The sequence below is a fragment of the Cherax quadricarinatus genome, chromosome 48 (genome assembly GCF_038502225.1).
Source record: "Cherax quadricarinatus isolate ZL_2023a chromosome 48, ASM3850222v1, whole genome shotgun sequence".
Lineage (NCBI taxonomy): Eukaryota > Metazoa > Arthropoda > Malacostraca > Decapoda > Parastacidae > Cherax > Cherax quadricarinatus.
Window position 1 is genome coordinate 30,917,081 of NC_091339.1, and position 25,766 is coordinate 30,942,846.

At 43.0% G+C, this 25,766-nt stretch overlaps 1 protein-coding gene across 8 annotated transcripts in view; it reads left to right on the forward strand.

Moving 5' to 3' along the window:
* Nucleotides 1-25,766, forward strand: part of LOC128696160 (uncharacterized) — a 175,533-nt gene that overhangs the window by 131,692 nt on the left and 18,075 nt on the right. For 2 of the 8 annotated variants that reach the window (XR_011393287.1, XR_011393282.1), the window contains 2 exons: nucleotides 8,223-8,414; nucleotides 20,599-20,729. Coding sequence is in view for 1 of the 8 variants with exons in the window: in XM_070095059.1 (XP_069951160.1) it covers nucleotides 20,599-20,787 (189 nt within the window). In the remaining 7 variants the exon portion in view is untranslated. Of the gene's footprint in view, nucleotides 1-428; nucleotides 531-8,222; nucleotides 8,415-20,598; nucleotides 20,788-25,766 lie in introns of those variants that run through there. The other 6 variants (XR_011393286.1, XR_011393284.1, XR_011393283.1 and 3 more) reach the window with 5 other exon arrangements.

Below are 25,766 nucleotides of genomic sequence, written 5' to 3' on the forward strand. Positions count from 1 at the left end.
CACGTTCCCTCCGAATTCTGAGAATTTAGCAGTAATGATCTGTGCACACCTTGTCTGTCTTTGCTGTTAATTACCTTCACCTTTGTAAATATGGATTCTTCCTCAGGATCCGTAGAGTGCATGAATACAGATCGATTGATCAATTCCATCCTTTATTATACTATGATTTGTTCTTATAATTCGTAATGTATTATAATACCACCCATTACGATACCATCCATTAGTTCTAAGTTACATATGTCTTTGCTATTGTATAGAACCAGCCCAGAGCCGCCTGCCTCTTCAGCCTATAGCATAGTATTGTATGTCGAGACGACATACATAACATGACCGAGCTGTTAGCATAGTTGCTGATCCCCTGTATATGTATATGTTATCTGAGTATCTTAGTATCATCCATATGTTTTACATAGTTGACCCCTTGCTAGGCTCAGTGACTAGCTTGTGTGACGTCACGAGATGCCGCATGTGAGCGCTGCACTCCCGGCTTCCTCCTCGCTCCACCTTTAGGTCTACGACAAGGCAACATGGTAAGGCTGGGCTCCCCTCTTCACACTCTGCTAATATAAGTGTTACCATCCATAAGTGTGTTTAACTCCAACCATCATATCTCCACGAATCCTTTCAACAACTTCTCCAACCACTGCATCAGTCTATTTAAATTTTCGTGGAGTGTTCTTATGTCCTCATTAGAATGAATTCGTCAGCCTATTTTGGTGCCATCTGCAAACTTGCTTATATTGCTATTTGTTCCCTCATCTATGTTGCTTATATAGATTGTGAACAACAAGGGGCCGAACACTGACCCCTGTGGAACATAACTTGTGATGCTTCCCCACTCTAATTTCTCCCCAAATATGCAAACTCTCTGCTGCCTATTTGTCAACCATGCCTCTATGCAGGAAAAAGGACCATGTCACTTGTGACCCTAATCGTGCATAGTTTACTATCGTCCTGTTCTACATAATTTATTATTTCTGGAATATCACTAGTATCTTCCTGTGTAAAAACTGAAAGGAAGTAAGTATTAAAATCTACACATTTCCTTATCACTGTTGGTGAGCTGACCAGAGTAACTTTTGAGTGGGCCTATTTTGTCCCTAACCTTACTTCTGTATACCTGAAAGAATCATTTTGGGTTAGTCTTCGATTCTCTTGCAACTTTAACCTCATAATTTCTTTTTGCTTTTCATATTCTCTTTTTTATTACTCTCTTTAACTAAATATATTGATTTCTTAACTGCCCCCATCCTCTTTTGATTCATCTATATTTGCCTCTCTTTTGACCAGTGAGATATTTTAATCTATTGTTTATCCATTTAGGACTTTTGTTTGATCTGATTTCCCTATTTGGAACATAAGTTGTCTGAGCGGCTAGAACTATGCTCTGGAACACTTCATATCGACAATCATCACCACCTACCTGACCCATAATCAGGTCATTCCATTTCAGCCAACCCAGGTAATTTCTCAGTCATATGAAATCAGCCAAACAGAAGTCAGGGACAGAGACCTGATTGTCATTATTATTGTAATTCTATGATATATTAAAACTGAGTGATTTGTGATCACTTTCCCCAAGCTCATCATTAACCCTAAGATTATTAATTATTGATTCCCTGCTGGCAAGAACCTAGTCATGCAAGTTATAACAGTGGTATAAATGGATTTTCCTGCGGCAGAGAGTGGAGCCTTGTCCTTGGGGGGCGAGGGGAGTGACTTGTTTCATCCACAGAACCTGCTTGCTTACTGCATTCTCAGTTTCTCTCAGTGTCTCGCTTGTGACAGAAATGGAACCTTCTCCTTTATTTCCCCGACACAGAATTTGAACATTGTTATCAAAGCGTTATTCCCGGCCCACCAGTCACGTGTGCACTTCATCTCTAGCCCTGCAGCACCTCAGTGCTTTCCTGCAGTCGTCTTCAGCCCTTCCTCAGCATCTCAATGTCCGTTCAAGCTACAGAAGTAGAGATGATGTCATTTTGGTGTGTTTTGCCCCCTGCGAGTACATTCAGCTTGGGGTGTCGGTGTGGTAACCTACCCTAGGCTATGCCAGCCCTCGCCCCAGCTGCCTCACACTCATGCTACGTTCTCTGTGTCCAGCCTGCTTTCTGCACGTTTGCAGACCTAGCTGTGTTCTTCACAACGTTTCTACACAGGTTGTGAGTGATCCGGCTTGTCCACGTGGGACCCCAGTCTGGCTTACCCTAAGCCAGGCCTGCGGTATACCCTTATCGCTAGTACCTGACTCTTCTCCTACCAACTCCAGCTATCAACTATTTTCAGCAATTTTTCCAGCCAGTGCAGTGACCTTTTTTATATTTGTATATTAAATTGTTTCATAAATTTTCTTCAGACCCCATTAAGTTTCATAACTTAAGAGTGTCCAGTACTCTGCTTTATCTTCCAGTGCCTTAATTTTCTGCGGTATTATGCACAGTTTTGTTTGCCCACTTCTTTTAGTTCAGTTCCCCGTATCCCGTGCGCAGGGTTCTTTGTTCATTTATCTGTGTGACCAAGTCGCAGCCAGTTAGTGTATTCAAACACCTGCACCCGCAGTGTTTATACAAGGTTTTGCCGTGTTCGCTCACATCTTCCATTGCCACAGAGTCCTGCATTATTTCCTATATCTCCTACATTATTCTCATCAACATTGTCCCGTAGACGACCCCATAGCAATCTGATGTCCTAGCACCACCAGTTCTGTCTTCAGTGTCTCTGGATATGTGTAATGGTTACACAGACCTCTCTACAATCAAAGATAAGCAAACAGTGATTTGTCTTGCATTTGTGACATTATTCTGTTGTACTGGCACCTGATACACTACCCTGCTGAAGCAATGCTTTCAGTGAACTGTTCAGCTTGCGGTCATCAGGTGACTTGCTGGCCTAGTGGCTAAAGCTCCCGCTTCATACACGGAGGGCCCGGGTTCGATTCCCGGCGGGTGGAAACATTTCGACGTGTTTCCTTACACCTGTTGTCCTATTCACCTAGCAGCAAATAGGTACATGGGTGTTAGTCGACTGGTGTGGGTCGCATCCTGTGGGACAAGATTAACAGGAGAGACTATATGATGGCAGGGTTTACTGTTTTCAGGAGAATTCTTGCTAAGACTTCAGAGATGGTGAAGCTGCCTTTGTTTTGTTTAATTGTATTAGAAACAGCGATTAGTGCTGCTTCAAGGCACTTGCGTCTGCAGAAATTAGTTTCTTTGATCACTAGTTCGGCGTCCCTGAACTTCATGAGATGATTGGTGGTATTTCGGTATTGTACACAGGCGTTGTTCAAGTTATCGTTCCTACATGCGTAAATGTGTTCATTGAGGCGGGTGTCGAGGTTTCTTGCTGTTTCACCTACAAAAATCTTGTCGCAGCCTCCACAGGTTATAGTGTAAACCCCTGCGTTGACTGGTTCGTGGTACTTGGATTTTGATCTGGTTAGATCCTTTATCGAAATGCTGGAAGCGATGGCGACTCTGGTGTTAGCTTGTGAAAGTACTTTAGAAACCTGGCTGTTGGGAAGAATTATAACTTTGTTGGGAGTGGTGTTGGTGCGTGGATAATTAATGATCTGAAGAGCTCTTTTCTTGCAGTCTTTGATGAAAAAGGAAGGAAAATGTAACTCAGTGAATGTTTGGTGAATGTAAGTACATTCCTCGTCAAGAAACTCAGGACTACAAATTCGGTATGCTCTTAGGAAAAACCCGAAGATGATGCCTCTTTTGGTCTTAGTATCTTGACTGGAATAGAAGTGTGTGAGATCATTTTTATTGGTAGATTTCCGATAAACTTGAAATCTTAGTCTGTTGTCTACTTTGTGAATGAGGACGTCGAAGAAAGGTAGCTTGTCATTGGACTCTTCTTCTAGTGTAAACTGGATCACCGGTTCAACTGCGCTGAGCCTTACCTGTAGATTCCGTACATCAAAACGTTTGGGAGTTATTACGAGGACGTCGTCCACGTAACGTAACCAAGTGACGCTTGAAGGGATGAAGTTGGCGAAGTGTTCAGACTCTAGGTGTTCTATGTACAAGTTGGCTAGGACGGCAATGATGTGGGACCCCATTCCCATGCCACAGGTTTGTTTGTAGAGCTTGTTATTGAAAGAAAAACAGTTGAAATTAACAGAGTTCAATCAAGTCAACAAAATCTCAGGGAGGTAGAGGAAGATTAAGGTCCTGATTGACTTTACGTCGTAGAACCTCGATGGCTTTTGTGGTAGGTACTTTTGTGAAGAGGGAAGTCACGTCCAAACTGCTTAGTTTCTTGTTACGGATGGAGAGGTTTCGGATGCGGTTGAGAAGGTCTCCTGAATGTTTAAGATGAGCGGGGCTGATGGTCCCCAGAAGGCAGGAAAGATGTTTGGCAAGAACTCCGGCTAGTTTGTGTGGAGCACTGCCTATACCTGACGTGATTTGTCTGATAGGAATATTGTGTTTATGGGTCTTGGGTAAACCATACATGTGTGCTGGTTTAGGGTTGCTTGGTAACAAGTACAGAAGTTTCTTCCCTTCTCTAGTGCGTTTGAGTATTTGTCTGGTTTTGTATAGAAAATCTTTGGTGAGTGTCTCCCACTGTTGAGTGCTGATGGGTTCGTATGCAGACTGATCATTCAAGAGGTCCATCATTTCGGTGTTGTAGTCACTGGTGTTGAGAATGACGACTCCACCTCCTTTGTCGGCTGTGGTGACGATAATGCTGGGGTCGTTGGCGAGGTCCTTAAGGGCAGTGATGTATCGTCTAGGAAGATTAGAAGAAGAAGGTTCACATAAAGCTGCAGTGAGAATGCCCTGGAAGTTGCTGTCACTGTGTCTGTGGTTCCTGGTAACTAGGTTGAGTTGATAGTTAGGTTTGCGTATGTTGGTGGTAAATTTGAGTCCCAGACTCAGTGCATGTTTCTCGTAGCCAGTTAAAGTGCGTGACGATAGGTTGTTTATTAGGGATTCCCGTCCCATTTCCTACCATCGAGTGTTGGAGGTTGGCTGTGGTGACTGTGCTGAGAATATGCTCAGCAGTGTGTTGGTCAATCTGAAGATTGGCCCTCATATTCCTTGCAGTTTCAAAGGTTTCCTTAGCGATGTTAGAAAGTTCTTCGGCACATTCAGTTAAGTAAGCTTGGGTAGCTGGAGAGAAAGGGTGTTTGGAGCTGGAGAGTTGTGCAAGCTAACACCTCCAGCACTTCGATAAAGGATTTAACCAGAACAAAATCCAAGCACCATGAACCAGCCAATGCAGGGGTTTACACTATACCCTGTGGAGGCTGCGACAAGATTTATGTAGGTGAAACAGCAAGAAACCTCGACACCCGCCTCAATGAACACATTTATGCATGTAGGAACAATAACTTGAACAACGCCTGTGTACAACACCGAAATTCCACCAATCATCTCATGAAGTTCAGGGACGCCGAACTAGTGATCAAAGAAACTAATTTCCGCAGACGCAAGTGCCTTGAATCTTCACTAATAGCTGTTTCTAATACAATTAAACAAAACAACGGCAGCTTCACCATCTCTGAAGTCTTAGCAAGAATCCTCCTGAAAACAGTAAATCCTGCCATCACATAGTCTCTCCTGTTAATACTACACAAGCTCATTACAGAGAATGAACACTGAAACAGGCCTTCTCTATCCGCCTCCAATAGAAATATTTGTCTAATCAATTTTTATGTTTCCCAAGTAATAGCTTTTATATCCTTTACTCACGTGCAAGTTAATTATTCTAACATATTGCATTACTACCACTACTACTACCACTACTACTACTACTACTACTACTTATATCACTACTACTACTACTACCACTAGTATTACACTTCACTCTGAGTCTATATATACCCTCTGTGTCCATGTACTGTTTGTAACGGCTTTACAAAGCTCCTGGAGAGCGAAACGTTGCCATGATACAATGTCACATTAATTGCACTTGTGTCCTTTTACTTTACAAATTGGCGGTAATTCTACCAACTTTATTACAATACCAAATTTGGACACGAAAATCACTCACTACGAAAGCAAAAGACTAGGCAGACGATGCAACATCCCCCCAATGAAAAGCAGGAGTGTCACTAGCACGTTAAGAGACAATACAATAAGTGTCAGGGGCCCAAAACTGTTCAACTGCCTCCCAGCATAAATAAAGGGAATTACCAATAGACCCCTGGATGTCTTCAAGCAGGCACTGGACAAGCACCTAAAGTCGGTACCTGACCAACCTGGATTACGTGCAGCCAGCAGTAACAGCCTGGATGATCAGGCCCTGATTCACCTTGAGGCCTGGTCACAGACAGAGCCGCGGGGGCGTTGACTCCCGGAACTCTCTCCAGGTAATTACCCAGTGAAAGCTTTGTGTTATTTCGAAGACATTTTTTACCAGTATCCTGTTAAGATCTACTCGACTACTCGCCTTTGTTGTCTCTTTTTGTGAATATGAATCTCGCAGGAAAGCATGCTCAGTGGTCTCTCTCTTTCAGCAACTATAACCCAGAAATCTATTACTTCCTGGTAAACAAAATGTTGTTGGTACCTTGCCAAGGCATATAGCTTTTGTTTGTGCAGACGACTCGTTCTCCGTTGAGGATCTAGAGCCCAACGGCAAGACGCTGTGTCACCAGTCCTTCGATTCCTGACGAAGGAGGCTGCTGGCCTGCAGATTAAGTCACCTGTACCGCTGAAGGACATAGTTATCAACCAAGGAGTGCTGTGCCATGTGGCAAAACTGGCTGATCCTGGCAGAACTGTACACTAGTTGGTGATACCAGAATTCCTAGTACGAGCAGCTCTGAAGTTGACTCATGACGTCCCAGGAGCAGCTCATCATGGTAAAGACAGCAGCATCAGATAGGCACGAATAAAATACTTCTTGCCAAAAATGGCACTAAAAATTGCTAAACATGTGCACAAGTGTTGTCTGCTTTCAGCACAAAGGTACAGTCACCAGTCCTAATCCTATTCTCAAGTATCCCGTTACAAAGTAACCCTGGAAGAGAGCATCTGTCGACCTCTTAACGAACTTCTCGACCTTGGAGAGGGGTAATAGACTCCTGCTTGTTTAGTGGATAACTTGACAAGGTACTGCAAGCTAGTACCCATCCCTGATACAACTGCCGAGACTGTTGCAAATGCTTTCCGAGAACGTGTTGTTCTCCATCGTACTTACCCATGTGTCCTGTTGGCCAATAGGTCTGAGTTCATAACTACCACAAGGCAGGATCATTGATCTAAATTTAACATTCACAAAGCTCCGGTAACTCCACACCATCCTGCGAGTAATGGCTTTGCTGAATGTTCAGATCGTTCACTGACCATCAATCCGATGGTCACTCTGGGACAAAAGTCATTCCAGGTGTCCAGAGTACTCTTCACACAACAGTTAGATTGTTGATACACCCCATTCTGCATTGTATGGCTATGACAAACATTTGACATATGAAATTCTGTTTGGTCTGCCTCAGCCTATATATGACACTGACGATGTCAGTGTCAACAAGATGCGGACTTCACAGATTGTCTTTCAGTGAGTACAAGAAAACCTTTAGAAAGTAACATAAGTTTACATCTTATCATAACACTTGCATAGGAGAGTAAAGTTCAACCAGGTTACAAGGTAATGTTGCAAAATCCCACGCAAACCCCTGGTGTGTATTACCTTGTCCTCAGATAGCTCCATGGCAACAAGTTCGAGGCGAGGGAGATTGCCACTGGAACGACCAAGGAAGCTAACCTTGACCACATGAAGTATTTTGACAATGTGCAAACCGAGGCTGAGCTGGAGGAACGTGTGTTGCAATGTCACAACTTGACTGACACTAGCGACAACCTACCTAATACTCTTCCCTCTGCTACTACAACCAATGACCGTCCTGCCCAACCACATACCTATAATTTGAGACCCATGACAGCAGTAAATTTCTGTGACACTGACGTATCTTTTGACTTAGACGACTTCTATGCTGACTACTCTAACTGACTTCTTGATGAAATGGGCATCAACGCTCATACACTGTATAATTAGTCCCAATAGCAGAATCAAGGTGGACTAAACCATGTATTTATGTAAAATGTTTTGCTAACGGTGCCCATAGTACTGTAATAATAATTTTCATTTTAAATAATGTAACTACATCATGTATTTCATAGGCTGTATCAAGGTCAGGGCAGTGCCGCCCTTTTTTTGTCTCTTGTCACACCCTAGGAAATGCTACTGCCAGTCATTGTTTACAGATGTGTGGATAGTTTGATGTCCTTGATGTGCACACAAGCCTGATGACCAGCGCAACCTTGTGAACAACCTGAACAGAAAAATATAGGTTCTAGTGCTTGCGCCATGGCCCCGTTCACCAAGTACACTATTTTCTCTACCATATAATACGTGAGAGAGTTTTTGAGGCCTGCTAGATTTATGTATTTATTGGGGTAAGTCAAGCAAGTTCCACATGTAACTTTATTTTCCTTCCATGCCCACCTATATTGTCGTGTCAAGACGACACAAGGTGCGTGGCCTAGTAAAATGAAGTCAGTAAGCCTACATGCCTTAGTTCTCAAGTCCCTGGTAGATGTCAGGCACCGAGGTAGGCTTTCCCAAGGCTGACTCAGTCTTGTGGCCCGCTGCATGTGCTGACAGCATCTCCTCCGGGACTGGTTTGGCTCCTCGCATCTCTCACCGCCTGTACCTGACTCCTCCAAACATATGTCCCACGCTACTGAGGGTTTCACTCCAACCCTCAAGCTTCTCTACACACTACCTAACGACTCAAAGTTAAACAAGCAATAACAACACTCGTGTGAGTGACACTTGTTTTAGTGACATTTTTGTGAGTGACACCGTTGTGAGTGACACTGGTGTGAGTGTCACTTGTTAGACTGACATTCGTGTGAGAGACACTTGTGTAACACTGAAACTGGTGAGACTGACAGTGTTGTGATTGACACTTGTGAGAACTGTTGTGATTGACAGTGTTGTGATTGACACTGGTGGAATTGTTGTGATTGACAGTGTTGTGATTGACACTTGTGAGAACTGTTGTGATTGACAGTGTTGTGATTGACACTTGTGAGAACTGTTGTGATTGACAGTGTTGTGATTGACACTGGTGGAACTGTTGTGATTGACAGTGTTGTGATTGACACTGGTGGAAGTGTTGTGATTGACAGTGTTGTGATTGACACTGGTGGAACTGTTGTGATTGACACTGGTGGAACTGTTGTGATTGACAGTGTTGTGATTGACAGTGTTGTGATTGACACTGGTGGAATTGTTGTGATTGACAGTGTTGTGATTGACACTGGTGGAACTGTTGTGATTGACAGTGTTGTGATTGACACTGGTGGAACTGTTGTGATTGACAGTGTTGTGATTGACACTGGTGGAACTGCTGTGATTGACAGTGTTGTGATTGACACTGGTGGAACTGTTGTGATTGACAGTGTTGTGATTGACACTGGTGGAACTGTTGTGATTGACAATGTTGTGATTGACACTGGTGGAACTGCTGTGATTGACAGTGTTGTGATTGACACTGGTGGAACTGTTGTGATTGACAGTGTTGTGATTGACACTGGTGGAACTGTTGTGATTGACAGTGTTGTGATTGACACTGGTGGAACTGCTGTGATTGACAGTGTTGTGATTGACACTGGTGGAACTGTTGTGATTGACACTGGTGGAACTGTTGTGATTGACAGTGTTGTGATTGACACTGGTGGAACTGTTGTGATTGACAGTGTTGTGATTGACACTGGTCGAACTGTTGTGATTGACAATGTTGTGATTGACACTGGTGGAACTGTTGTGATTGACAGTGTTGTGATTGACACTGGTGGAACTGCTGTGATTGACAGTGTTGTGATTGACACTGGTGGAACTGTTGTGATTGACAGTGTTGTGATTGACACTGGTGGAACTGTTGTGATTGACAGTGTTGTGATTGACACTGTTGTGATTGACACTGGTGGAACTGTTGTGATTGACAGTGTTGTGATTGACACTGGTGGAACTGTTGTGATTGACAGTGTTGTGATTGACACTGGTGGAACTGTTGTGATTGACAGTGTTGTGATTGACACTGGTGGAACTGTTGTGATTGACAGTGTTGTGATTGACACTGGTGGAACTGTTGTGATTGACAGTGTTGTGATTGACACTGGTGGAACTGTTGTGATTGACAGTGTTGTGATTGACACTGGTGGAACTGTTGTGATTGACAGTGTTGTGATTGACACTGGTGGAACTGTTGTGATTGACAGTGTTGTGATTGACACTGGTGGAATTGTTGTGATTGACAGTGTTGTGATTGACACTGGTGGAACTGTTGTGATTGACAGTGTTGTGATTGACACTGGTGGAACTGTTGTGATTGACAGTGTTGTGATTGACACTGTTGTGATTGACACTGGTGGAACTGTTGTGATTGACAGTGTTGTGATTGACACTGGTGGAACTGTTGTGATTGACAGTGTTGTGATTGACACTGGTGGAACTGTTGTGATTGACAGTGTTGTGATTGACACTGGTGGAACTGTTGTGATTGACAGTGTTGTGATTGACACTGGTGGAACTGTTGTGATTGACAGTGTTGTGATTGACAGTGGTGGAACTGTTGTGATTGACAGTGTTGTGATTGACAGTGTTTACCTGGAGTTCACCTGGAGAGAGTTCCGGGGGTCAACGCCCCCGCGGCCCGGTCTGTGACCAGGCCTCATGGTGGATCAGAGCCTGATCAACCAGGCTGCTACTGCTGGCTGCACGCAATCCAACGTACAAGCCACAGCCCGGCTGGTCAGGTACCGACTTTAGGTGCTTGTCCAGTGCCTGTTTGAAGACAGTCAGGGGTCTATTGGTAATACCTCTTATGTATGCTGGGAGGCAGTTGAACAGTCTTGGGCCCCTGACACTTATTGTGTTGTCTCTTAACGTGCTAGTGCCACCCCTGCTTTTCATTGGGGGGATGTTGCATCGTCTGCCAAGTGAGTGTGAGTGACATTGGTGTGAGTGTTACTTGTAAGACTGACACTCGTGTAACACTGGTGTGAGTGTTACTTGTTAGACTGACATTCGTGTAACATTGGTGTGAGTGTTACTTGTTAGACTGACACTCGTGTAACACTGATGTGAGTGTTACTTGTTAGACTGACATTCGTGTAACACTGGTGTGAGTGTTACTTGTTAGACTGACACTCGTGTAACACTGGTGTGAGTGTTACTTGTTAGACTGACACTCGTGTAACACTGGTGTGAGTGTTACTTGTTAGACTGACACTCGTGTGACACTGGTGTGAGTGTTACTTGTTAGACTGACACTCGTGTAACACTGGTGTGAGTGTTACTTGTTAGACTGACACTCGTGTAACACTGGTGTGAGTGTTACTTGTTAGACTGACACTCGTGTAACACTGGTGTGAGTGTTACTTGTTAGACTGACACTCGTGTAACACTGATGTGAGTGTTACTTGTTAGACTGACACTCGTGTGACACTGGTGTGAGTGTTACTTGTTAGACTGACACTCGTGTAACACTGATGTGAGTGTTACTTGTTAGACTGACACTCGTGTAACACTGGTGTGAGTGTTACTTGTTAGACTCACATTCGTGTAACACTGGTGTGAGTGTTACTTGTTAGACTGACACTCGTGTAACACTGGTGTGAGTGTTACTTGTTAGACTGACACTCGTGTAACACTGGTGTGAGTGTTACTTGTTACACTGACACTCGTGTAACACTGATGTGAGTGTTACTTGTTAGACTGACACTCGTGTGACACTGGTGTGAGTGTTACTTGTTAGACTGACACTCGTGTGAGTGTCACTTGTTAGACTGACACTCGTGTGACACTGGTGTGAGTGTTACTTGTTAGACTGACACTCGTGTGACACTGGTGTGAGTGTTACTTGTTAGACTGGCACTCGTGTAACACTGATGTGAGTGTTACTTATTAGACTGACACTCGTGTAACACTGGTGTGAGTGTTACTTGTTAGACTGACACTCGTTTAACACTGATGTGAGTGTTACATGTTAGACTGACACTCGTGTAACACTGATGTGAGTGTTACTTGTTAGACTGACACTCGTGTAACACTGATGTGAGTGTTACTTGTTAGACTGACACTCGTGTAACACTGGTGTGAGTGTTACTTGTTAGACTGACACTCGTGTGACACTGGTGTGAGTGTTACTTGTTAGACTGACACTCGTGTGACACTGGTGTGAGTGTTACTTGTTAGACTGACACTCGTGTAACACTGATGTGAGTGTTACTTGTTAGACTGACACTCGTGTAACACTGATGTGAGTGTTACTTGTTAGACTGACACTCGTGTAACACTGATGTGAGTGTTACTTGTTAGACTGACACTCGTGTAACACTGATGTGAGTGTTACTTGTTAGACTGACACTCGTGTAACACTGATGTGAGTGTTACTTGTTAGACTGACACTCGTGTAACACTGATGTGAGTGTTACTTGTTAGACTGACACTCGTGTAACACTGATGTGAGTGTTACTTGTTAGACTGACACTCGTGTAACACTGATGTGAGTGTTACTTGTTAGACTGACACTCGTGTAACACTGATGTGAGTGTTACTTGTTAGACTGACACTCGTGTAACACTGATGTGAGTGTTACTTGTTAGACTGACACTCGTGTAACACTGATGTGAGTGTTACTTGTTAGACTGACACTGCATTCAGTGACACTGGTGTAAGTTAAGCTGATGTGAATAACACTGGTGCTAGTTAAGCTAGAGTCAGTGACACTGGTGTTACTAGTTGTGGTGGTAGTGATGGTGGTAGAATAGTAATGGTGGTGGTAGTTACAGCAGTGATAGTGGTTGTTGTGGTTAGAGCAGTGAAAGTGGTTGTGCTGGTTAGAAGAGTGATGTTTGTTGCGGCTGCAGCAGTGATAGTGGTAGTTGTGGTTAGAACAGTGGTAATGGTGGTTAGAGCACTGATGGTGGTGATATTCATATCACGAATACTGGTAGTGGCTTACCTGGAGAGGGTTTAGGGGGTCAACGCCCAAGCGGATCGGTCTGAGAGGAGGTCATATAGTGGATTAGGGTCTGATCAACCAGACTGTTATTTCTGGCCGCACTCAAGCTGGCATACGAACCACACCCCGGTTGGTCAGGTACTGACTTTAGGTGCCTGTCCAGTGCCTTCTTGAAGACAGCCAGGGGTCTATTGGTAATCCCCTTTATGTATGCTGGGAGGCAATTGAACAGTCTTGGACCCCAGACATTTACTGCGTTGTCTCTCAGTGTACTCGTGGCGCCCCGGCTTTTCATTGGGGAAATGTTGCATTTCCTGCCGAGTCCTTTCCTTTCATATGGAGTGATTTTCTTGTGCAGGTTTGGTACCAATCCCTCCAGGACCTTCCAAGTGTATATTGCCATGTATCTCTCTCGCCTGCATTCCAGGGAATACAGTTCAAGGTCCTTCAACCGTGCTCAGTAATTTTAGGTGCCTTATCGTACTTATGTGTGCCATGAAAGTTCTTTGTACACTCTCCAGGTCTGCAATGTCGCCAGCCTTGAAGGGGCCGTTAGTGTCATGTGGGTTTTTCGATAACGTGGTTGGGGTAAGAATACTCACGTAGGCTGGTAGTATGTATAATATAACGGAAAGTATGGGAAGGCACCAACAGCCGACCTGCCTCTCTCTGCTCCCTATCTTGACTGACTCACAAGTGTCTACAGTGCGAGGGTGTTTGAAATCCTGCTATGGTCAGCAGCAATATGAATACAGTCAATGATTCACACAGACGGTTGGTAGTGAGCCATCTACTGGTACACTGGTTACTGGTAACTGGTTACTAGGAACTGGTACTACTACTGAGAGCTTGGCGACGCTAACGTATGTCGTCCTGACATACAACTAATACAAACTAGAGATGGCAGGTGTATGGCTTGGGCTGATTCTATACAATGTCAAAGTACACAACAATTGAACATTATAACATACATAAGTAGAATATTGGAATGGAAGCTTACATAACTGAAACTGTAATGAAACTGTAACGCAATACAAGGTATGATATAGCACAACTCATCGAATGAAACTCAACGTTGAGATTACACAATAGAAGTTATAAAAAAAATTTTGATCGATCGATCTGTATTCATGTGATCTACAGATTCTGAGGAAGAAATATATACAAAGAAAGAAGTGTTTAACAGAAAGGCAGATTCGGTGCACTCAAATCTAGACTGTTAATTCTCAGAATTCGGAGAGAACGTGAACACAAAAAAAAAAATTCTTGAACACTGATAAGTTGATACTGTAATTATTCATCTATACAGGTTATTTACATTTAACCCCAACTCTGCTAGGGTGAGATTGATATATGCAGAATGGGTGTCATCTCTGGGAGGATCAAACTCTGTTGCACTGGCTAACTCATGCTGTATTTGAGGCAAATCTGAATTGGAAGTAACAAATGATACTTGAGGATTTCTCAATACCTGTCGTGTACGTAGGGAATAACGACATTCAGGTTGATCATCTGACATCATCTTAGGTACTAGGATCAAGGGTGCATTCCAAGGTGAATTGCTAGGTGCAATAACTCCATCATCAAGCATTTGATTGATCAATTCTTCTGCGACAGCAACTTGTGAATGATATATTCTGTACGCAGGTATATAGATAGGTCTAGTACCAGGTTCAAGTGGAATACGATGGGACAATAAGTTCGTTATACCCATCTTCTCACCTGGTAAGGCAATGGCTTTACGACTTTTGTTCAACAGAGTCAACAAACGCTTGACTTCATCTGGGAAGTCAGTGGGAGCTAAGTCTTTCTCCTCAACTGGTGGAACAGATTGATCCAGTGAAGTGGATGAGGTCTCCCCGGTAGAAATAGCACCGACCCACTGGTCAGGTGACAACTCATCCTCTACCTGAACAGGGTAAGGATAGTGAACAAGGTCAACAAGATTGGTATTTGCTCTGAGACAAACACTGTGGCCAGAAGTGTTAGCTAGGAAGAAATGGATCTTACTATCTCTTACAACATGTAAGGATGGTTCAACAAATAGACCTTTTACTTTACAAGAATCACTGTCAACTAGGACGTTATCACCATCTGGTACACTAGGAACAACAACAGACACTCTAGTGAGGGCACTAGCCGCGACAGAAACGTCTTTCTGCAGACGGCATGTGACATCAACAAGAGATGGCATTACTAGTTGCAAGTAATTGTTTTCTGACAAGGCGTCCCCTGTGGAGAAACTACTACTTGAACTAGCAGACATTGCAGGGATAGGCTCAGCACTCAAGGTAGTCAGAGCGTCCTCGGACACTTGAGGTAACTGGATACTATCTTGCAAGCCTGAAGTTGCAGGAACACAGACAGGAATGACAGGATCATCAGTGCCTGACCGCTTGGGTACGCTACTGGAAAATGCACTGGCCTGTAAGGACTTAATTCGAATGTCGTACTCTGCGGCAGTATGGCAGATCTCGGATGCAAGCTGGTAACTCCAAAATGGTACGATCAAGTCATCAATTTGGGCATGCCATTGATAAGGGTCGAGCACAATGCGTAAGTCTCGCATGGAAGCAAATCCCAGTAGAAGGTCACCAGGGAAAGTAATCTGGTCGACAACAAGGAAGGAAGCAGTGAAGTCTCTACCTTGGATAGAAAAAGTTAGGGAAGTCCGACCTCGGACACGCAGGTGAGAACCAGCTACTCCACTAAGGGAGGACACATGAGTCGGTTCTACGAGAAGGACATGTCGTATCTGCTTATCCCTAAACAAACTAGACCTGATAATATTGACTTGCGCACAAGAGTCCATGAACAAATGAACGGGCGCATTATGAACAGATGCTTGCACTATAGGGCCTATGGTTGCATTGGAAGTTATGTGCAAACAAAAAGGTGGATTGTCATCAGCAAATATTTGTTCCACTTCATCCCCAAAATCATCTACGTCAGAGACATGTGAAGCAACATCATCAGCAGGATTGTCATTCTCGAGACTGCTTAAGGCTTCAAAGGAATTGTGAACGGGGATGGTGTACTCATTATCACCTACTGTCACCATGGGACGGTTTGACTGGGGCGCTCGAATTCCCCCGAATTGGAGGAATGAGCCTGGGTCTGGTTATTTTGAGAACCACGATGTCTGTTTCCTCTACGGGTTCTGCGGTTGGAACGGCCACGGAAAGACCTAGAGTACTGAAGGTTGTAGAGAGCATTGCACTCAGATGTGTCATGTCCATGTATTCTATGATAAGTACAGTAGGGAAGATCTGACTGGTACTCATCATCAGCACGACGCCTCTTAGTGTGACTGTCAGGACAATTAATTGCAATATGTCCACGGAAACCACAGTTGTAACAAGTCCGCTGACTATGGTTACTGAATGTACTATGAATACTACGAGGTTTATAATGACTCTGTACACTGGTCCTTGGTGATCGCTGAGATGGTTGACGATCACGATTTGTCTCTGTGGCGCAAACGAGAGGTGGTGCAGACTGAGGCATAGGTGTGAAATTACTTTTGATACATGGGAAAGTACCCTGGGGACACAAGGAACGTACATGATTTAGGGCTGTAAGCGGGTTCCATCGTCACAGTTGGAGGATTAGCCTCATAAGCACACACGGAAGCAGACGGTATTAGTTCTTTGATTGCTCCAAAAGCTGCTATTTTAGCAAACGACGCTGTGGATGGTTTATCCTCGTCAGGGACAAAAGCTGAGGACTGGACAGCATTGATAAATGATGATAAAAGTTTGTCTAATCGAACAGCAAATGCACTCAACGATTCATTAGTTATGGGTGTAGCATTCACTAGTTCCCAAAGAACGACATATGGATCAGCTGTTTTTACTGGTACGAGGAAAGAACGAATCAGTTCCTCATATTGTGACCACTTAGTAAGATTCCTGAAGTCTCGCATATCAAGGAGATCAACAACGTGAACAGCAGCAGGGGACCGATGAAGAGCTTGATAAGCCACTCTATACCACAGGAATGGTGAAGACCACTCTTAGCATCATCCAGCTGGCGATATATGAAACAATACTTCAGAGGAACTTGTGTGGCTTACTTCTCTCTCTCAGCTGGGTTAGGAAGCTGGGTTGGCTGACTGGCTTAACCCACGAGAATGGCTGACTGGAAGACGTGTAACGATGCACACAGCATGAAGGAGCAGGTGGATGACAGGAGACAGGCTGGATGGTTGGCTGAGGCAGGCTGACTAGCGTTCACTTCCACAGTCTGGCTTGGCTGGCTTAATTGCAAAATCTGGGTCAACCCCTCGGAGATTGAAGCAATTAGCACACGAACTAAGCCAGGAAGCTTGAAAACGGCTGCAACAGGCTTGCAGGCTGGAGTACACAGGGTGGTGGCTGAGACGGTTCACCTCTGACCTGCCGGCAACCCACAAACAGTCTTCTAACATCTGAAATACCCTTAAATCCACGCCCACACCGGTGCCACCATTTGTCATGTGGGTTTTTCGATAACGTGGATGGGGTAAGAATACTCACGTAGGCTGGTAGTACGTATAATATAACGGAAAGTATGGGAAGGCACCAACAGCCGACCTGACTCACAAGTGTCTACAGTGCGAGGGTGTTTGAAATCCTGCTATGGTCAGCAGCAATATGAATACAGTCAATGATTCACACAGACGGTTGGTAGTGAGTCATCTACTGGTACACTGGTTACTGGTAACTGGTTACTAGGAACTGGTACTACTACTGAGATTAGTGTACAGCAGTATTCCAGCTTAGAGAGCACAAGCGATTTGAAGAGAATCATCATGGGCTTGGCATCCCTAGTTTTGTAGGTTCTCATTAACCGTCCTATCATTTTTCTAGCAGATGAGGTGGATACATTGTTGAGGTCTTTGAAGGCGAGATCCTCTGATATTATTACTCCTAGGTCCTTCACATTAGCTTTTTGCTCTATTATTTGGTTAGAATTTGTCATATACCCTGGTACATTTTTAATTTCCTCAAGTTTTCCATATCTGAGTAGATGAAATTTCTTCTCGTTGAACTTCATATTGTTTTGTGTGGCCCATTTGAAGATTTGGTTGATGTCCGCTTGGAGTCTCGCAGTGTCTGCGATGGAGGTCACTGCCATGGTGATCCGGGTGTCATCTGCAAAGGAAGACACTGAGCTATGACTTACATCTCTGTCTATGTCAGAAATGAGGATGAGGAATAGAATAAGAGCGAGTACTGTGCCTTGTGGAACAGAGCTTTTTACCATGACTGCCTCAGACTTTACTCTGTTTACTATTGCTCTTTGTGTTCTGTTTGTCAGGAGGTTGTAGATCCAGCTACCAACTTTTCCTGTTATTCCTTTATCCCGCATTTTGTGTGCTATTACACCATGGTCACACTTGTCGAAGGCTTTTGCAAGGTCTTTGTATACTACATCTGTATTTTGTTTATTCTCTACTGCATCCAGGTCCTTGTCATAGTGGTCCAGTAGCTGGGACAGGCTGGGTTAAGTAATTGTTGGGTATCAAGGTGGTTGGCAATCTTGCTTCTTAGAACCCTTTCAAAGATTTTTATGATATGGGATGTTAGTGCCATCGGTCTGTAGTTCTTTGCAGTTGCATTACTGTCACCTTTTTGGAGTGGGGCTATGTCTGTTGCTTTTAGTGTGTGTGGGATGACCCCTGTGTCTATGCTTCCTCTCCATAGAATGCTGAAGGAACGCAGTAGGGGCTTCTTGCAGTTCTTGATGAACACGGAGTTCCATGAGTCTGGGCATGGGGCAGAGTGCATAGGCATGTCATTTATTGGCTTTTCAAAGTCTTGTGGAGTTAGAATTATATCCGAGATTTTTGAGATGACCAGATTTTGGGTTTCGTTCATATAGAATTCATTTACATTGTCGACCCTTAGCCTGGGGGGGAGTGGCTCACTGAACACTGAGTCATACTGGGACTTTAGAATCTCACTCATTTCTTGGCTGTCATCTGTGTATGTCCCATCTCGCCTAAGCAGGGGCCCAATACTGAATGTTGCTTTTCTCTTAGATTTGGCATAAAAGAAGTATTTTTTTTCAATTTCCTTTATGGCTTTTAGTTCTTCCTGTGATTTTTGTCTCCTGTAAGATTCCTTCAGCTTAAGTTCGATATTTGCAATTTCATTGACTAGTGCTTCCCTTCGTATTTCAGATATATTGACCCCACTCAGCAGCTCTGTGACTCTTTGCCTTCTTCTGTATAGGGAGTTTCTCTCTCTTTCTAGTTTGCATCTTCTCTTTCTTTTTCTTAATGGAATGTGTCTTGAGCAGATCTCAAGAACCACAGAATTCATTTTTTTCAAGGAAATGTTTGGATTCGAGTTCTTTAGGATATCTTCCCAGCTTGTTTCATTTAGGACATGGTTTACTTGATCCCATTGTATGTTTTTTTATTGAAATTGAATTTCGTTAAGAGACCTTCATGACTGCTCACATTTTGCTGGTCAGAAGCCCTATGCATGCATGTCTGCACCTCTATTATGTTATGATCTGAATGTATCGTCTTTAATACGGTTAGGTTACGTATCAGAACATAGTTGTTAGTGAAAATGAGGTCCAGCATATTTTCTAGACTTGTAGGCTCTACTATTTGCTAGTTTAAGGTGAATTTGGTGCAGAGATTTAATAGTTCGTGAGTGTGTGAATTTTCATCTGAGCTGCCTCCTAAGGTGATCTCTGTTAAAACATTGTTTGCTATACTCCTTCATTGTAGGTGTCTCAGTTTGAAATCTCCTAGTAGTAAGATGTTTGGGGCAGAAGTTGGGAGATTTTTCCAGACAGTGGTCAGTTTTCCCAAGCTGCTCCTGGAATTGCTGGGAAGTTGCATCTGGAGGCTTGTATACTACCACAATGACAAGGTTTTGGTTTTCAATCTTTTCCACCAAAACTTCAACTACATCATTTCAGGTGTTTAGTAGTTCTGAGCAAATGAGCGACTCTGTGACATACAGGCCAAGCCCCCCCCCCCCCTCCATCCTTTTTGCCTGTTTAGTCTGTCGCATCGGAACAGGTTATAACCTGGGATCCATATTTCGTTGTCATAATGATCCTTTATGTGGGTCTCTGTGAATTCTGCAAACATTGCATTTGACTCTGTGAACAGTCCCTTGATGTAAGGAATTCTGTTGTTTTTTAACGGCTTTAGACCCTGTATGTCTTTATGTTGGTGGAATTTAGGTTTTTTTATTTGCTGGCTCTAATATCTGTTGTTCTGGAGTGGAGGCCAATGTCCGTACCTCTGCTCCAGAAGTGTTTTCAGTTGGTGTAGGATTATTGTCATTTCTTGCCAGTCTTTTTTGACTCCTGTCCTGTCTCCTGTGGTGGTGGTGTTGAGAGTAGTGGTAGCCGTGGGGGTGGTGAAAGCAGTGATTGTGATGGTGGTGGAAGCATTGATGATTGTAGTGGTGGCTGCAGCAATGATGGTGATAGTGGTGGTTGTGGCTGCAGCAGCGATGGTGGTTGTGGTAGTTGCAGTAGTGATTTTGGGTGTGGTAGTTGAAGCAGTGATGGTGGTTGTGGTGGTTGCAGCAGTGACGGTGTTTGTGGTGGTGTCGATCATGAACAGACATCTAAAGTTGTGTCATCATCAACAGGTACTGGTGGCTAAGGTGTGAGAACAGCCCACTAACAATGGTGGGCATCCAAGACATGATCCGTCACCTGCATCATCACAGTGTAAAGGTGAAGAATATAGAAATCTACTCCGAAGTCACCTTCACACTACCCCAGGAGGACCAGCTGGTCACCCTGGCTAAGACAACACTCAACTGTGACTTAACTAAGTGAGTGTCTGAGTTACTTGTGTCATTATCACCTTGATAGTAGCTGCTGCTGCCTTCATGATAGATCTGCTGCTGCCTTCATGATAGATCTGCTGCTGATGCGTTCATTGTAGCTGCTGCCTTCGTTGTAGCTGCTACCTTCATGGTACCTCTCATATTTATGATAGCTACCATCATGGTAACTGCATGGTAGCTGCTATTTTCTTATTTTTATTTTATTAACCCATCGGCTGTTTCCCACCAAGGTAAGTGTGGCCCGAACAAGAAAGACTTTCACCCTCATTCACGCCATCACTGTCCTGCCACAGGCCTGCTTACACTACAGTTATAAAACTGCAACATTAACAACTTTCCTTCAGAGTGCAGGCACTGTACTTCCCATCTCCAGGACTCAAGTTTGGCCTGCCGGTTTCCCTGAACCCCTTCATAAATATTACCCTGCTCACACTCCAACAGCTCATCAAGTCCTAAAAACCATTTGTTTTCCATTCACGCTCACGCATGCTTGCTGGAAGTCCAAGTCCCTCGCACACAAAAAGTCCTTTACCACCTCCCTTCAACCTTATCTAGGCCGACCCCTACTCACCTTCCCTCCACTACAGATTTATACACTCTCGATGTCATTCTATTTTGTTCCATCCTCTCAACATGTTCAAACCACCTCAACAACCCCTCCTCAGCCCTCTGGATAATAGTTTTGGTAGTCCTACACCTCCTAATTACCAAACTACGAATTCTCTGCATATTCACACCTCACATTGCACTCAGACATGACATCTCCACTACCTCTAGTCTTCTTGTTGCAACATTCACCACCCATGCTTCACACCCATATAAGAGTGTAGGTATCACTAGACTCTAATACATTCCCCTCTTTACTTCCATGGATATAGATCTTTGTCTCCACAGACTCCTCAGTGCACCACTCACCTTTTTTTTACCCCCTCGTCAGTTCTATGATTCACCTCATCTTTCATTGACCCATCTGCTGACACCACTACTAAATATCTCAATACATTCACCTCTTCCATACTCTCTCCCTTCAGTTTGATATCCAATCTTTCTTTACCTAATATTTTTGTTACCCTCATAACCTTACTCTTTCCCATATTCACTTTTAATTTTCTTCTTTTACATACCCTACCAAACTCATACACCAACCTCTGCAACTTCTCTTCAGAATCTCCCAAAAGCACAGTGTTATCAGCAAAGAGCAACTGTGACAACTACCACTTCGTGTTAGATTCTTTATCTTTTAACCCCACATCTCTTGCCAACACCCGAGCATTCGCTTCTCTTACAACTCAATCTATTATTATATTGAACAACTCTGGTGATATCACACATCCCTGTCTAAGGTCTAATTTTACTGGGAAATAATCTTTCTCTCTCCTACATACTCTAACCTGACCTCACTATCCTCGTAGAAACTAGCCACTGCTTTAAATAACCTTCCTCCTCTCCCATACATTTGCAACATCTGCCACATTGACCCCTTGTCTACCCTTCACACACCTTTTCCAAATCCATAAATGCAACAAAAACCTCTTTACCCTTATGTAAATACTGTTCACGTACATGTTTCACTGTGAACACTTGGTCCACACACCCCCTACCTTCCCTAAAGACTCCTTGTTATTAGGTAAGACACATATGCAACAGTTAGGTATCTTTATTATGAAACGTTTCGCCTACACAGTAGGCTTCTTCAGTCAAGTACAGAAAAGTTGATAGAAGCAGAAGATACTTGAAGACGATGTAATCAGTCCATCACCCTCCATCGTCTTCAAGTATCTTCTGCTTCTATCAACTTTTCTGTACTTGGCTGAGGAAGCCTACTGTGTAGGCGAAACGTTTCATAATAAAGATACCTAACTGTTGCATATGTGTCTTACCTAACAACCTGTCGGTATTTTATACCATTTTAATGTTCATTCTAAAGACTCCTTGTTCATTTGATGTCCTACTCTCCGTCTTACTCTCCTTACAATAATAACTCTACCATACACTTTACCAGGTGTATTCAACACACTTATTCTCCTGTAAAATTTGCACTCTTTTGTACTTTTTTATCATTATACAAAGGAACTCTTCATTGTTCTCTGCCAGTCCCTGGGTACCTTACCCTCTTCCATACATTTATTAAATAAAAGCACCAACCACTCCTAAACTATATCCCCACCTGCTTTCATGATAGCTAAAATCATGGTAACTACTTTCATGGTAGCTGTTGTATTCATTATAGCTACCATCATGGTAACCGTACTTATGATAGCTGCTATGTACATGATAGCTCCCATTATTGTAAGTATCTTCATGGTAGCTGTTGTATTCATAATAGCTACCATCATGGTATCTAATTTTATGGTAGCTGGAAATAAATTATATAAAATACCGATACAATGGAAATATAAACACAAAAGCAGTATAATGTGATCCTTTATTGACAAGTTTTCGCCCACACAGTGGACTTTATCAAGTCACAAACAGTTTGTGACTTGATAAAGTCCACTGTGGGGGCGAAAAGTTGTCAATAAAGGATCACATTATACTGCGTATGTATTTATATTTCCATCATGGTAGCTTCTATATTAATGATAGAAACCATCATGGTAACTTCCACAATGGCAGCAGTTTTATTCATGATAGCTACCATCATGGTAACAGTCTTAATGGTAGCAGCAATATCAATGACAGCTACCATTATGGTAAGTACCTTCTTGGCAGCTGTTATATTCTTAATAGCTACCATCATGATACTGCTTTCATGGTAGCTGCTTATTCGTGATAGCTACAATCATGATAACTACGTTCATTTAAGCTTCAATATTCATACCAACCATTATGTTAACATTCATGGTAGCTGCAATATTAATTATAGCTACCATCATGGTAATCACCTTCATGGTAGCTGTTATGTTCGTGATAGCTTGAAACATGTACAGACACAAGTGAATGTATTCATAAATTTCTAAAAAAAAAGTCCACTGCATCTATAACAAGCACTGCCCTATAAAAACTAAACATATCACAGCTAAGAGAGTGAACAGTCCCTGGTTAACACCCAGTCTTCTTAAATCCATTAACACAAAGCACCTATATGAAAAACAATATAGAATGGGTCAAGAAACTAGAGACCAGTCTGAACGTTACTCGTCAACCCTTACCACCCTGATAAGAAAGTCTGAAAATTGTATTATGAGAACAGATTACATAACATAAAAGATGATATGAAAAAGAACTGGAAAACCCTATCTGAAAAGATAGGGTTTTATAAAGATATCCTAAAACAAAACAATCAATTAATAAAATCAGACGAACCTCTACTCCCACCAACTGAAACAGCAAACTCAATGTTTTCTCCACCATAGGAAAGAACCTGGCGAGCAAAAATCCCAAGTTCAAACTCCCGTCCATCAGACTACCTCACTGGCACCTACCCTAATACAGTATTCCTAGCCTCAACCAACCCAACAGAAGTCTCGCTCGTCATCAACACCCTTAAAAACAAGACAGGAGACATAAACAACTTGGTAACTTTTATATGCAAAAAAGGTTCACAAGTAATGTCACCAATTATTACAACACTCTTTAACAAATCCATTGAGTCCTCCACCTTCCCAGCAATTCTCAAAACAGCGAGGGTCGCCCCCGATCCACAAAGGAGGTGATCATGCGGACATGAATAACTATATATATAACTTACCACTGCTCTCTAAAACTTTTGAAAAATTAATTCATAGACAGATCTATTCCTACCTCTTCTCACACAATATACTAAACCCCTGTCAGTTTGGATTCGGGAATAATAAAAGCACAAATGATACTATTAAAAACATGTTGGAACTAATATACACAGCTCTCGAGAAGAAAGAAGTCCCGCTGCGAATCTTCAATGATTTACGTAAAGCTTTTGATACAGTCGACCATGAATTGCTGCACATTAAATTAACACACTCTGGTATAAGAGGGCACTCTCTCAATTACCTAAAGTCATACCTTAGCAACAGAAGCCAATATGTGTACGCAAATGGAGCAAACTCTTCCACTCAACCAATCACAGTAGGAGTCCCACAAGGAAGTGTTCTTGGACCACTCCTCTTTCTCATCTACATCAATAACCTACCGAATGCATCACAGCTACTCAAACCCATATTATTTGCAGATGACACTACATACGTCTTCTCTCACCCAAACCCAGTCATACTCGCCAACACTGTCAATGCCGAATTGCAGAAAATATCTACCATAAATACTGACAAAACCTGTTTCATTCAGTTTAGAACCAGAACTGCAAATGTTCCACTTAACATAACGCTAAACGGATCACCCATCAGAAGACTCACAGAGATAAAATTCCTAGGACTCCGCCTTGACAGTAGCCTCAAATTCCAGACACATATTCATCAAATTTCCAAGAAAATCTCTAAGACATTCTATCAAAGATACGGTACTATGTTCCACAATCAGCTCTCCTTGCACTGTATCATTCACTCATCTACTCTTATCTCACATATGGAATTTGTGCATGGGGATCAACAGCATTAAATCACAAAAGACCACTAATAACCCAGCAAAAAAAAGCTGTCAGAATGATAACAAATTCCCACTACCGACAGCATACTCCACCAATATTCAAAAGTCTAAATCTGCTCACCATAAAGAACATCCATACTTATTCATGTGCCTACTACATACATAGAACACTACACTCAAACATAAACCCTTCACTCAAACGTCTCCTCACCAACCTTAACAGGACACACGACCACAACACAAGACACAGATCTCCGTATCACACTGTGTAAAAACTCTATGCACCGGGCTCTGGTGGCCTGGTGGTTAACGCTCTCGCTTCACACGGTGAGGGCCTGGGTTCGATTCCCAGCCAGAGTAGAAACATTGGACGTGTTTCTTTCCACCTGTTGTCTATGTTCCCCATCAGTAAAATGGGTACCTGGGTGTTAGTCGACTGGTGT